Genomic DNA, 15,090 nt, shown 5'->3' with positions numbered 1-15,090 from the left:
TCTCACAGATAAAGATTCGTGAGATTGTCTCACAAAAGACCTACTATATATCTTATACGTATATTTTTTCGAATTAATTATATTCCTATCATTATTTTACCACGATCCATTTTACTTTGTAGTGTGGTATGCTGAAGTAAAACAATTTAAAATTTAAAGGGGTGGAAACGCCATTATTTAAAACTCTTGTCCTTCTCAGAAAACCGCCAAGCATAAACCAAATTCTTCCCTCCCATTTTCTCCCCCAACTCTCCAAAACCCTAAATCCCCAAACCCTCCATTGCATCTCCAATCAGAATGAAGTTCAAAGCTCTCCTCACCGACAATGGCATCAACCTGCTGGAGAAAAGAATCCTCCCAGCTCTAGACAAAATGGGCAAAGTTTGCCACCTCTTCTTGACCCGCGATCACGCCTTCTTCCTCCACAACCTCCTCAACTCCGATGGCGTTCAATCCATTGCTCAGTTCAAGAAGGAATCTCTCTTCCAAGACTACCGGATTTCCAGCCAAAACGACGATAAAATCGCTTTCTCCGTCGACCTTGCCCTTCTTCACCGCGCCCTCCGCTCCATCCTCGCCATCTACGTGGAGTCCAGGGACTCCGATTTCAACTGCCTCCAGATCAAATTGGTGAAGAAATCGCCACCACACTCGAACCAAGCGGTGCCATTTCTTACGCTCGAAGCAAAAGGGTATAAGTCAGCTGTTGTCCAAGACGTGCCCATTTCGAAACCCTTATCACGTGCCGATGTCGATGAGCTACAACTCGCCCTCGAAAATGCCCAAGAAGTGCCCCCGACTTTGGTGAAAGCCCCCGAATTGAATTTGTTGCAAAGCTTTGTTGATAGGATGAAACATGTTGGGGAAGTTTTGGGTGTTTCCGTCAGTAAATGTGGGGACTTGCATTTGCAGATTTCGACTTCTTCGATCACATTAGGTGCCGAGTTTAGGAATCTGACAGTTTTAGGAGAGCAAGTCGATGGGGCGGCGGTTGACATAGGCTCCAGTGCTCAGACCAGGATTGAGAGGGCTGTGCAGAGAGGAGATGCTATGAGTGTCCAAGTGAGCGTGAAGCATTTCTCTAAGAGCCTGCAGGGTAGCTTGGCAAAGCCCGATTGTGCGTTTTATGGGATTGTGCCGCAGGGCGCTTGCTTGATCATGATATTTCAGTTCCTTATCCCGGGGACGAGGCAGATGGATAAATCTATCAGCTTGCATTGTAGGCTTCCTGTGCTTGATCCTGGTTCCAATTGAGGGCCTTGAGGTGATTCTTTCCATCCAGCTTTATTGTTTGTTGATTATGTATTCTGTTGATGCATTTGTGTGATTTTCTTGAGCTACTGTTGGCAAATGTATAGTTGGGTGTATAAATACGTTATATCTAATTAAAACAAAGAGTTAATTCTGTTCAGTTCAGGAATTTGGTTGTTTTAGTTTGTGGAGCAAATTGTAGGATGATTTACAAGAATAAACCTTGAAAAAACTTCTAAACTTTTAAGATGCAAATTAATTATTTTGGCATAATTTTTTTAGAGTTCGTGGCGCTTTGGTTCAATGTCGACAAATTGATTGTCACTTCTTATTAAATTGCAACTATTTTTCTAACTGTATCACATTTATAAATTTGTCACACCCAAGAAATCCCTGAAATGTTGCTGCTGGCCATTTTTTCCCATGTCTACATGGGCTGCACCTGCTTGTAGAGCTTGTATGCATATGTGTGTGAATTTGAGATGTACAAAAATGGCAAGATATCGAATGACTCGAAAGCACATACATAGCTGGACCTTGTATGCTACGTACAAAGAGATAATTGTCCGAAGCTCATGTCTTTTAACCTATGACTCGTGTCTGCTATTTACAGAAAATAACATCTAGCATTAACAGAAACCTTTAGGAAGACGACGTTGGAAGATCCGAAGCGAAATTATTTATATTTCTTTACGAAGTCTTGATGTTTTTTCCCTGTTTTTGATCTACTTTAATGAATTTGAAATTGAAAAACAAACCCAATTCAGCGAGAAAAAGTTTGAAAATTGGTCTCAAAATCACCACACAAGAATCAAAGATGCCAACGCTTGATAAAACAAGTAACCCGGGTGGAAGAAGAGTGGCATGGGATGCCTATGGGTTTGGATAGAAATTCAATTATTTCACAACTTTGGTATTACTTATTATTCTTTTTGAATATCTCTCGTGTTTAAATTTTTACTGTGTTCACTATTTGCAGGAATATGGAAGCTAGTACTTGGAAGGACATGAGAGAAAAAGTGACCGGACAATTAACGTAAATATATGTCAACTTTTATACTCTTTTTGCCAAAAGTGAAAAATAAATTTGATAAAGAGTTGTGTAGTTTGGAAAAATTTAATTTTCATTTTTTTCTAATATTGATTATGGGTGTCAATTCGGGTGGGTCGGGTGAATTGAATCGGATTGAGCAATAATACTATTCAAAATTGATCACCCGAACCCGAGCCAACCCAAAAACCATCAACTCGAACCCGAACCCGAATGAACCCGATGAACCCGATTTTGAATTTTTTTAAAAAAATTAAATAAAATTCAAAAAAAAATAATAATACTATTTTAATTTAAACAGATAATAACAAAATCTCTAACATATATATATATATATGATTTAAATTTGAAAGTCTAATCGTAAAAAATTAAATTATATTTACTAAATTAAATAAACAATTATTTAAAAATATAAAATGTTCAAAATAAATATTAAATTATGAAAATTTATGATATAAATATACAATAAATATTTTTTCAGACATAAAATATATTAAAAATATAGATAATATTTAGTAATTATATTTTTTTATTAAAAAATTAAATCTTCGGGTCAACTCAAGTTGCCTGAACCCAATCCACTCCACTCGATCACTTTTTTCGGGTTAACTATCGGATCTAATCCGATCTGACCCGAATCCGAAAACCCTAAACGTAAAAATTATTTTTTTCGGATTGAACCGTATCGAGTTGATAGGTCATGTCTGATTTTAACATCCCTACTATTGATATCATGCAAATTTTAGCAATAATTATTATTTAATAATTGATTTATAATAAAATGAAATATTTAGCATGTTAGTTTAACAAATATGACTTTTAACCTGGCTTTTATTTCTCGCGCATAGATCACTAGTTATGCTTATCTCTTGGTGAAAGAAGCGGAAACAAAGGCAGAAGCTCCGGCGGGTCGGATCCTCTCGGAGTGCTTAACGGACTCGGGTGCAAGTAGTAACCCTTTTCAGCGATCAATCTTTCTTCATCTTCCACACTCGGCCTCGGAGTATTCGTACCCCCACGTGCCGCCAAGTACTCCAACGGCGAGACTGGGGAGACCATGACCTTATGCTCCATGAGAAAATTCCGGTGAAGGCTTCTCGGAGAAGAGAAGGGAGAATGTAACAGAGTGGCGGCGCTCACATTGGAGCCACCATTGATGTTTTTGTTGAGCTTGATCTCCAGCTTTCTCGCGGCGGTTGGCCTCCTTTCGTGGAGCTTGAATTGGGGCCTCCGGGGACCCATTTCGGCTGAGGCTTCTTTCCCGGTGAGTCTTTGGACGACGGCTCGGAAAGTAGAGGGGTCGGCTTGGACGAAGGTGGTGTTGAGAATGGAGGTCGGGTCGGATACGCTTGGGAATGTGGGTGGAAACGAAGGGGTGGAATTAGAATTGTTGTTGGAGGAGGAGGAAGTAGAAGAAGCCGCCATTGAAGAAGCCCAAAATGAAAGCGGGAAGAAGAAGAAGAAAGGTAGATTCAATAGAGAGAGTGTAACACGTCAGTTTTATTAATAGAATACAACTAAATTCATGATGTGTAGGGTATCGTCTGTGAGCTATTCGAAGCTCGATTCGATAAAAACTCGTTTGAGCTCGTTTAATGAGGCTCGTTAAGATAAACAAACCAAACTCAAGCTTTATAGTATTCGGCTTGTTAACTCGTGAACATGTTCGTTGATAAGTTCATGAGTAATCTTTTAGACGAAAAAATAATAGTTTTGATATTTGATTTATTGATTTTGCATATTAATTTATGAAATATATAGAAAAATCTATTAAATTTATTTATTATAATAAATTTACAAATTTTATTAAGAATAATATATTTTTCTTTAAATATATAATTTAATTTTTAATTAATTTAATAAAAATTTAAATGAATAATCCATATTTATTAAACTTGTTTAGGCTCGATAAAGGCTTGAACAAGCTAGTGAGTCATGCATATATTCGTTAAATAAAGCTCGAGCTCGGCTCGATTATAAACGAACCAAACTCAAACATTCAAGAGTTCGGCTCGGCTCGATTCGATTACATCCCCAATGATGTGTGATTTATTTAATTGATTTTTTAATATTTTTTATTTAAAATTACAAACATATATATATACACACACATTTTGAGGTCATGCAATACCAATTAATTTTTTAAAAAATATTATCTTTATTTAGATAATTAAAGTTTTTCATATAATTCACACATAAATACAAGAGTAGGTCTTTTGTGAGATGGTCTCACGAATTTTTATCTGTGAGACCGGTCAACTCTACTGATATTCACAATAAAAAGTAATAATCTTAACATAAAAGTAATATTTTTTCATAGATGACCCAAATAAGAGATATATCTCACAAAATAAGACTCGAGAGATCGTCTTACACAAATTTTTGCTTAAATACAATATCTAATCCACTTTAAAAATTCAAAAATTTACACATTATGTCTATATGTTACATATTTAATATAATTTCATTATCGTTATCCAAATAATTATTAAAAACTATAACAAAATCTTATGAATTAATTCAAACTATTAATGATCATGATCGTGATTCATATATATTAGCATATATCGTGTGCATCATTTGCTAGTACTGTATAATAAACCTGAACATCTTACAGAACTGAATTTGTTCTTATATATATATATATCATGTCTTAGTGTGTCGCACATAGTTTCTCTTGGTAATATTTAACAAAATGATTTTTTATATTTCTCAATGGATAACTTTATTTGGTCTTTGTTTTTCCATGTTTTGATGGTATTGTTGCAAAATATTTCTAAGATAATTTCTTGATTCGAAAGGAATGTTGGTCAATATTATTTTTCAAACTATCTCGAAATCTCTAATCTCACTAAATTACTAATTACAAGGAATAAATTCCGAATTTGGAACCTTAAAATTTAGTAACAATAATTATAAAAGTGAATTAGAGAGCTTCAAAATTCTATAATTTGAAATGTTTTTTTCTTTTAAAATAGTCAAATATATAATTTTTTTACGTCAATTGGGAGATATTGCTGAATTTTATATATATATATATATATATATATATATATATATATATAGGTGGAAGCCACACAAAAAATAATTGAAACGGGAAACGAGGAGTGGACTTAGGACAGATGAAATAATTGATGGATTGGGTCAGAAATTGTACCATCCTAATGCATACATGTACTTTGTTTTCTTTCCCTCCGATTATTGCAGCTCATACAAACCTGACTTTTGGAACAAAAGGTTTTTTTTTTCACATGAATTGATTTGGTTCAAATATTATTTGTTATATAAGAATTTGAGTTCTATAAACTCAATTATACACAAGTTTTTCACACCAATAATGGGAGTGTGAAGTGAATAAATTTATAGTAGGTCTCTTTTGAGACGATCTAACGAATTTGAGTAGGTCGTTTGTGAGACTGTCTCACGAATCTTTATCTGTGAAACGGGTCAACTCAACTGATATTCACAATAAAAAGTAATACTCTTAGCATAAAAAGTAATATTTTTTCGTGGATGACATAAATAAGATATATGTCTCACAAAATACGACCATTGAGACAATCAAACACAAGTTTTTGTCAATGGATTTTTATAAGTGTGATGGGTCAACCCGATCCATACGTCGAGCAAAAACAATACTTTTGACATAAAAGATAATACTTATTCGTTGATAGAGTCGGATAAGATATATGCTTCACAAAATTGACATATGAGATGATCTCATAATAATTTTCGTGATAAATTTATTTACTTTGTTTTTCACCCTTTTCCTCCATTTCTAAATTTATAAAAACAGCTTTCTTTTAGGTTTTGTTTGCTAGCGAGATATGAACAATGTTCATGTATTTAGTTTTCTTTTCTTTTTCAGTCTTCACGGGATGTGTTTCCTTCCTGCATTTTTCTGCTGCAATAGTATTAATATATAGTGATAAATACCATCAAAAATATATATATATAGTGATAAATAATATTTCATACCTTCCAACTAATTAATAATGTTCCGATCCCATTTTTTATCCAACGAAAATTATATTACAAAGTAGAAATAAATGTCATTATTTGGCTTATTTAACTAACATACAATATAGTAAATATTTGATGACCTGCTTTCGAGTCCCCATTTTAAAAATTAAATGTATCGATTTCTGTTTGTTTTTATTTATATTTTTGGAGTTTCAGAAGACGATTGTTATAATTGAATCTTAGACTTCGTCTTGAGCTTAATACTTTAGTGTCAAGTGAACTATAAATCGTTGGAGTATTGCTTTAGTTATTTTCATTTATCAAAGAGTATGTCTCTTGTGATACGGTCTCACGAATCTTTATCTGTGAGACGGGTCAATCCTACCGTTATTCACAATAAAAAGTAATATTCTTAGCATAAAAAGTAATATTTTTTCATGGATGGTCCAAATAAGATATTCATTTCACAAAATACGACCCTGAGAGCGTCTCACACAAATTTTTATCTTTATCAAATATTAGAAGAAAATCGAAGATATCCCCATCACACCTTCCATTTCACGATTTTGAACCCACAATATTGTTTTAGTTAGCTTCATTTAATAGAACAGTTTACGATTTAAGGGACAAAGCAATGCATGAGTCAGTGATTCAGATTGCAGAAATTAATGCTTGGAGACAGCAAAAATGAAATAATTTTATTAAAAAAAATTAACCCCTCAATTTGAACAATTATTTATTAAATTTATTATTTGGCGTTTTATATAATTTAATTGCGATCCATTTAATTATAAAATCTCAAGTGAATTGTAGTTTGTTGTATATATGATTAAGAAAATAAATATTAAAAGTTCTTTTATCATATGACATTTCTAGTCGTATAAACAAACTCAACAAATTTCATTTTTGTCATCTTCAATTGATTTCTTATTACAGTACGTTTCATATTAAACAGTCTCATGAATGAAAATGATGAAATAAGAGATATGTCTCACAGAATTGATTCATAGACAGTCTCATATGAGCTTTTGTGTTTCTATTATTACATTCGTTTTGAAATTATTTCAAGAAATTGCAATTGCACCAAGGATCCATTATTGCACTCGTTTTTGAAATTATTTCAAGAACTTTTTATGTCCTATCATAAGTCAATAATACAGTTCCATGTCTATTCATTATATCCATCTATTCTATTTCCATTTTATTATCAAATAAACATTCAAACTTAATCAATTAAATTCATTCTTATTATAATGTTCCTCGTAGCATGATCATGCAAGATCCTTTGCCCCCATATAGACTTTGAGACGTTCCTCCTCGTCGATCAATGATGTATGAGCATTGATCCCTTTATTGTAAAGATAGAGGCACGACGTTGCTCCACTTACCAACACCGGGGTGGTCCCTCGATCGAACAAGAGGCTCAAACTTCGGATAGAAAAGCGTAGCGCTGCTGGTCTTAGGTATATCTCAGTATCGATGATGATACCATATATACATATTTGCTTGTGGAGCACATTGGTATTTTCAAAAACATTGTTAGGATATCATATATCTCTTAAAAAAATGTTGGAACTGAAGATAGACAGGGGTAAAATGAAAAGCATGTAACACAAAAGATGCAAGCCAGGTCTTGAAGTAAGAAAAGGCTTTATATCCAAAAGGGACAAGAAGTTTCAAGAAATGCATCAGCAGAAGTACTGTCATATCCTTTATTTCTCCACTTCTCTTGAAATATTACTATCTTTTGGGATGTGAATAAACAAGAAAATAGATAAATCAAACGAGATTGCGGGATTGAAAGGATCCAATTACAGAGAGAGATCAGCCAAGTCAAAAGTTCTTGAAATTGCCTTGCACCAGGAATCCGCCTTCTTCTTCCTCAATTCTTCATCCATGATGGGGGAAAACTTGGTGTCTTTTTTTGTCTTCTCGCTAGAAGAAAATATTTCGTTTTCGGTCCAAACACCAACAGCTAATCCAGCAGCATAAGCCGCCCCAAGAGCAGTCGTCTCTATATCAGCTGGTCTCACAACTGGGTTTCCTAGCAAGTCCGCCTGTACATTTTCAAAAACACAAGTTTTAGGAATCGATTTCGTAACCGTGCTCTAAAGAAAATGTTAGGAACCAGAGTAGCAAGAAAATAATGCCTGAATTTGCATCAGTAAATTGTTGACAGTGGCACCGCCATCCACTCTAAGTAAAAACTCCCCTTTCTCGTTCTTAGCCTCACCCTTCTCTCCAGCATCCTTGTTCATCGAATCCAACACATCTTTCACTTGAAAACACATGCTCTCCAGCACAGCTCGAGCAATATGGGATTTGTTTGTAAACCTGGTGATTCCTATACACACGCCACGAGCATCATCACGCCACCATGGCGCAAACAGACCATTAAATGCCGGTACAAAATATACCCCCCCAGATGAGTCGACCTGCAAAGCCAACTCCTCAATCTCACTTGCACTCTTGATTATACCTAGACTGTCCCTAAGCCATTGAACTGCTGCACCAGCTATGGCAATCGAGCCCTCTAGTGCATAGTTAACGGGGGCTTCTGGCCCGAGTTTATAAGCCAAGGTGGTCAGAAGCCCATGTTTTGACTGTACTCTCTCTTCCCCGGTATTAAGAAGTATAAAAGCCCCGGTCCCATACGTGCTTTTAGCTTCGCCTTTCCGGCAAGCTTGCCCCACCATTGCTGCATGCTGATCACCGAGACATCCAGAAATCGGTATGCCAGCTATCGGCCATCCTTTGCTTATATCCCCGATTATCTCAGCATTACTAATAATTTTAGGCAAGATCTCAGATGGGATCCCCAGAGTATTCAAAGTTTGTTTATCCCAATCTAGTGTTTTGAGGTTCATCAACATGGTTCTTGAAGCATTCGACACATCAGTGACATGTAAACCATTTTCTTTTCCTCCTGTCAAATTCCAAATCAACCAGGTATCTATGGTGCCAAACAATGCATCTCCTCGCTTCACCGCCTCCTTTATGGCATCCACATTTTCCAACAACCACAACAGCTTCAAAGCACTGAAATAAGTGCTTATCGGCAAACCACATGTCTCTACGAAATGACTTCTTCCACCTGGTAACTCTTTCTCCAATTTTCTAGAAGAAAAAAACGAAAAAACAAACCCCACAGTTGTCATCTAACAATAAAGAATCTGAATTAAGCAAACCAGAATTGGCTATTTACCGTATCTCGACACAAAAATAAAAAACGTTTGACAAATCACTCATTCATTTTTTTCTTCAGGGTCGCTTCACGACCAACCTCTTCGCAAGTAGTGGCACGCCACGATTCAAAGTTCTCTTTTGGTAGTTAATCAAAGAAATACCAGTGAATGGAAATTTATGCTTTTCGCAATAAAAGCCCATTTAAGAACAAAACTTCTCAACACCAAGATGACAAAAGTAAGCTTAACCCAATTCAGATACTGTCGCTAAACAACAAAAAAACACCAAGTTGGCTAAAAAAATATTTATATCTTTAATCCAAAATTGAAAAATTACCTGCATATTGAACTGGTACGTGCATCCATCCAAACAATAGCATTGTAGAGAGGGGAGCCGGTGGATTTGCTCCAAACAACAGTTGTTTCTCTCTGATTCGTAAGACCAATGGCTTTCAATCCACTGTCGACATTATAGCCTGCAGCTGTGGTTTTATCAACAGCCTTTGCAATACAGAGTCTCACGCTTTCAAGAATCTCCATTGGATCATGCTCAACCCATCTACAAAACACTCAAAATCAACCATTTTAGGTATCTTCTCCATCTGTTCCAAAATTGTACTTCCTACTCGATCAACGCAGATGAATTAATTTTATTCTAAATTTATATCAAACATATGCTTTTGTCAACAGACAGGCCTCTGAAACTGGATTTATGAGCTGAAAATACATCAGTTATCAAACATATACGCCCCCGAAATATAATCCAAAGAAGATTCAATCTTTTGATTATTTACAGAAAAACACATACGCCCCCGGAGAATAAAAAAGCGATAAACCACGAGAACATTGAAGAAAAGATTCACTCTTTAAACAGTTTAAAGTTAAAAAAAAAAAAAAAACATGTACCCAGATTGAGGATAGAACTGGGTGAACTCGACCTGGTGAGATCCAATGGGCTGCGCGGCGCGATCATAGATGATGAATCTTGTGCTGGTGGTGCCTTGATCGATCGAACCCACGAATACATCTTCCCCGGACATCTTGGTAGCAGGTTGAGTTTCTTGGAAATGGTGATGGAGTTGATCCAAAAGGATTTATTTCATCCAATAAATTTGCGATGATTGGATATCAATCAATGATTATTTAAAGATTGGAAATCTTACCATTTGGAACTTCGTTGATTCCAATTTCCCCTTTTATGGATTATATACATATCAATTTTTTTGTTTGGACTTTGGAGACCTTGATTCGTCTTTCATTCATGAAATTTTCACTCACTTCATATGATTAAATTAAATGTATCTCAAGGAGTCAATTCATAGTGGAAAATGAGTCACATCTCATTTGTAAAGTTCATTTATTGACAAATACCTAAATCATTAATCTTGACACATGTTAAGTTATTATTATTATTATTTTTACAAATATCTAATCTTGATTTTTTTAAAAAAAATCTTTATTCAATATTTTATTTTACCATCTTTTATTTATTATTTTTATTATTCAAATTAAACTAAATATGTATTTTGTTTGTATTTGTATACACACAAAAACTTGTGTGAGACGGTTTCACAGGTCGTATTTTGTGAGACGAATCTCTTATTTGGGTCATCCATGAAAAAATATTATTTTTATGCTAAAAGTATTAATTTTTATTGTGAATATCAGTAGGGTTGACTCGTCTCACAGATAAAGATTCGTGAGATCGTCTCACAAAAGACTTACTCTTGTATACATTTTTATTAAAATGTTTTCATCTCATATAAAGTTTCTTAAATTTCTTTACTGTATTTCCTAGTAAATTTTTATTATGTTATGTTATTTTAGAAACATATTTTATATGTGTGTGGTATTCAATTAAACATCTCAATTTTTTTTGGGTGTTACACATTCCTAGTTAAATTGCATTTTCCCTTTGAGATATTTTCTCTCACTCCAATAGTTAATAACAAAGAGATAATTTATATTAGTCACTATGCCCACACTTTGCATATGTTACATATTCATATGAATATTATCTATTGTATATATTTAATCCATAAAACTCTAGTTGATTATTTTCCTTCTTTAAAAAAGTCAATTTTAATAACAAATTGTATGTATTTAAGCCAAAATGTTGGGAAGGACGATTTTGAGATTATAAAAAAATGTTCGCTAAAATATAATCACTTTCAGGAACTCATGTTTTATTAATAGTACCAGCGAACGATGCATACAAGATGCATGTGTAAAATAATAACTACTATGTATATGAATCGTGATCATTAATAAATTGAGTCGATTCACAAAAATTTGTTGTAGTTTTTAGTTATTATTTGGATAACGACACTGAAATTATTACATATGTAATTTGTAGATATAATTTGTGAATTTTTGAATTTTTAAAGTGAATTAAATACTATAGTTATTCATATGAAATAAATTATTTAGATATTTATCTAAATGGATAGAATATTTTTATAAAAACGTGAAAGATCTCGACTTTTTTATATATAGTAAGTATAGATATAGATTTATTTATTTTTATACTACATCATGTATAAATTTCTTGGTATGCTTGGAAAGCTGGAGATTCTGATCTGGGCTGGCAATCAACCACAGGCTATAGCCCATATATCCTAAGAAATTGGGCCCTCACTTCCGGCCCTAATTAATCGAAATGGCTTACAAACTGTGAACAAGTTTGCCAATTAAATTGAACTCCATAAAATGACCTCTTCCTTTTTCTCTTTGTTTATTTCTTTTTAGCAATAAAATTTATTTGAAGGGCAAGCATTGCTATTTTAAATCTAATTTATATATTTCAAAAAAAAAAATCTAATTTATATAATAATAATAATTATTATTACAATAATGATAACTAAAATAATAGAAAATTGGATCTCGAACCAAAAATCGCAGCCCAAATTAAGAGTTTAGTAAAATGAGTTATAAATCGTCGACATATTGTATTCGAATGCGAGCTTATCATGATGGTAACTGTTGTTATTGTCTCGATTAAGTCTTTTGTTATACGGTCTCACGAATCTCTATCTGTGAGACAGGTCAATCCTACCGATATTCACAATAAAAAATAATAATTTTTCATGGATTACCCAAATAAGATATATGTCACACAAAATACGATCCGTGAGACGATCTCGCACAAATTTTTGTCTATTGTCTCATGGTTTTGAATTTGCTGTCATAAGATATGTATAATTCCCCAAAACTGTCCCAAAAAATGTGCATCCATATTTTATTTAATAATAATAATAATAATAATAATAATAAACCGACGTTACATCTGGAATGAATAATGTATATGTTTGATTATGAAATCTCACCAGTCAATTTCAATTTCGAGGAGAAATATTTCCAATTTATTTTTTAAGTATCAAAACAATTTTTATTATAATGTTATATTAAATTATTTAAAATGAGAGCGTATGGGAAAAAAATAGCATTATTTTATAGAGAAGATCATCCAATAGAAATTAATGGCACGCCGTTCAATAAAATAATGGATCTTCTGTGAGCTGGTGCTGTGCATCAAGCCAACGTTGAAGAGATTATTATTGTTAAATTTTCATGATATGATATAAATATTATAAATTTATATATGTATTTTAAAAAAGACAAAATTTGTGTGAGACGGTTTTACTGTCGAATTTTGTGAGATTGATCTCTTATTTGAGTCATATATTATGCTAAGAGTATTAATTTTTATTGTGAATATCGGTAGAATTGATCCGTCTCACATATAATGATTCGTGAGAGCGTACTCTTGATATTTTGTAACCAACGTTTGTGACACAGGCATTCTTATAATGCATATTTGGTTGGTGCGATAATTGCATCGCTAGGCTCAATAAATTTATAGACCGATATGATGGTTGGTGTAAATGTATGATAATGGTTTTTCAAAACCTAGTCGTTTAAATTATTGAATTTGATTCGGAGTCGTCACAAGCATCAGAGGATAAAACGATTGAATTTATCGATAATTAACCAGAAGAAATATGTTCTAAAAAATTATTCCACAGTACATATTTCAATATTGTCTATGTTTGGAATCACTTCCTACATAAACAAAATGATTTACTCTACTTGATAGTATATTTTTTGTTACACGAAAATGTACACGATATAATCGCATTGTTAAATATGATATATGATATACATTGCACATCTTTATTTATTATTAGACAAAAACTTGTGTGAGACCGTCTCACGGATCGTATTTTGTAAGACATATATCTTATTTATGTCATCCATGAAAAAATTATTACTTTTATGCTAAGAGTATTACTTTTTATTGTGAATATCGGTAAGGTTGACTCATCTCACAGATAAAAATTCGTGAGACCGTCTCATACAAAACGTACTCTTATTATTATTATTATTATTATTGTGACCCCATGTATTGGTGTGAACAAGAAGTTACACCAACCTCTTTCTATGCCATTAAACAAAATAACTTCTTTATTTGTTGATCCACCGAGTTGGGCTCAAGATCCTGCGTGTATTTAATAATATAATAATTTATAATAATAAATAGATCTACAACCAACAAACTGCAAATTAATGATTCAGAAATTTAAACGAGTTAGTACTTCAAATATGATACGTTTTATATATCTATATGTATGAGGTAGGTCGATCCAGCCTATACTCAGATTGTAATGTAATACTTTTAGTATAAAAAATAATATTTTCAATGCATCGGATCAGATAAAAAATCTGTATCACAAAATCAATTCGTTAAATAATTTTGTAGGAGTTTTTGTGTATGCGAGTGAGGTTGAGAAATAACTAACATGTTTGGTATTTTGTTGTTTTGGAAATAAAATTTTTACTATAAATATCAAATCACAACAAAACTTGCTGAAAAATACTATTTTTAATATTTTAAATTAGTCATTTTTAGAGTATATTATCAAATATAAAGTGATATATATCTTTTTTTTTATTTGGGGAAAATCATAAATAAAAATAATAAAACAAGGCACATGATTCATTAATGTCCCATATATTAAACACGACTTTCAATTAAAATATTTACTGTGGATAATATTTATACATTTTTTGTTATATATTTATAGAGAGATGAATAAAAAATAAAGAGGGGAATTAATTAATTAGTTTATCTCCTAATTATGAAAACTAATTTGTTTTACTATATTTTCCATTTGTTATTTTGGCACAATATACGAACTAACGTGGCAAGAAACCATATCCAATTCTTGGAAATGGTAAATTTAAACTACTTGTGGATAATGACATATATATATATATATATATTTGGAATATAGATTATGTGGATTTATGTAATTTCATAAAATGGATTTTTCTCGTGATTTTTATTTAAGAAACAAAGGAATATTTATTTATAAAAATGACAATATGATCGAGTAGGATGGACATCCGAGCCGTTTTGGATAAATTAGACCAATAACGAGTTTTATAGATAGGAACTCCAAATATTTATTAATTAGTACGATCTCACGAATATTTATCTGTGAGACGGGTCAACCATACCGATATTCACAATAAAAAGTAATATTTTTTTTATGGGTGACCCAAATAAAAGATATATCTCACAAAATACGATCCATAAGACCGTATCACACGAGTTTTCTTTATTCAATATTTCTTACC

At 32.7% G+C, this 15,090-nt stretch overlaps 3 protein-coding genes across 4 annotated transcripts; 1 reads left to right on the top strand and 2 right to left on the bottom strand.

Moving 5' to 3' along the window:
• The first annotated feature begins 196 nt into the window (after nucleotides 1–196).
• LOC142520682 (checkpoint protein hus1) lies at nucleotides 197–2,390 on the top strand. Of its 2 annotated transcripts, none has more exons than XM_075623773.1 (2): nucleotides 197–1,264; nucleotides 2,019–2,223. In XM_075623773.1, exon 1 carries the CDS (start codon nucleotides 298–300, stop codon nucleotides 1,252–1,254), a length of 957 nt encoding a protein of 318 aa, XP_075479888.1. In that variant the 5' UTR covers nucleotides 197–297; the 3' UTR covers nucleotides 1,255–1,264; nucleotides 2,019–2,223. The 2 variants fall into 2 exon arrangements, with proteins under 2 accessions (XP_075479888.1, XP_075479887.1); XM_075623772.1 differs by lacking the exon at nucleotides 2,019–2,223 and adding an exon at nucleotides 2,231–2,390 and having other exon boundaries at nucleotides 198–1,264.
• A 648-nt stretch (nucleotides 2,391–3,038) lies between these two features.
• LOC142520881 (VQ motif-containing protein 11-like) lies at nucleotides 3,039–3,826 on the bottom strand. The gene has a single exon (XM_075624037.1). It carries the CDS (start codon nucleotides 3,725–3,727, stop codon nucleotides 3,155–3,157), a length of 573 nt encoding a protein of 190 aa, XP_075480152.1. The 5' UTR covers nucleotides 3,728–3,826; the 3' UTR covers nucleotides 3,039–3,154.
• A 4,113-nt stretch (nucleotides 3,827–7,939) lies between these two features.
• LOC142520611 (glycerol kinase-like) lies at nucleotides 7,940–10,674 on the bottom strand. Its single transcript, XM_075623663.1, has 4 exons — nucleotides 10,357–10,674; nucleotides 9,788–10,009; nucleotides 8,416–9,382; nucleotides 7,940–8,322 (listed from the first exon to the last, which is right to left on the bottom strand). The coding sequence occupies exons 1-4, from the start codon at nucleotides 10,488–10,490 to the stop codon at nucleotides 8,077–8,079; spliced, it is 1,569 nt and encodes a 522-aa protein (XP_075479778.1). The 5' UTR covers nucleotides 10,491–10,674; the 3' UTR covers nucleotides 7,940–8,076.
• Between the last annotated feature and the right edge of the window lie 4,416 nt (nucleotides 10,675–15,090).

Source organism: Primulina tabacum, chromosome 12 (genome assembly GCF_025594145.1).
Source record: "Primulina tabacum isolate GXHZ01 chromosome 12, ASM2559414v2, whole genome shotgun sequence".
NCBI lineage: Eukaryota > Viridiplantae > Streptophyta > Magnoliopsida > Lamiales > Gesneriaceae > Primulina > Primulina tabacum.
Note: the sequence above shows the minus strand (reverse complement) of the source record. Positions and strands in the feature narration are given on the sequence as shown.

Excerpts from the sequence above, each read along its gene's own strand:
- LOC142520881 (XM_075624037.1), bottom strand. The coding sequence starts at position 3,727 with ATGGCGGCTTCTTCTACTTCCTCCTCCTCCAACAACAATTCTAATTCC.
- LOC142520611 (XM_075623663.1), bottom strand. The coding sequence starts at position 10,490 with ATGTCCGGGGAAGATGTATTCGTGGGTTCGATCGATCAAGGCACCACC. Across the intron at positions 10,010-10,356 it reads CAGTTCTATCCTCAATCTGG|ATGGGTTGAGCATGATCCAA; the intron begins GTACATGTTTTT and ends AGTGTTTTGTAG. Across the intron at positions 8,323-8,415 it reads ATTTACTGATGCAAATTCAG|GCGGACTTGCTAGGAAACCC; the intron begins GCATTATTTTCT and ends GAAAATGTACAG.
- LOC142520682 (XM_075623772.1), top strand. The coding sequence starts at position 298 with ATGAAGTTCAAAGCTCTCCTCACCGACAATGGCATCAACCTGCTGGAG.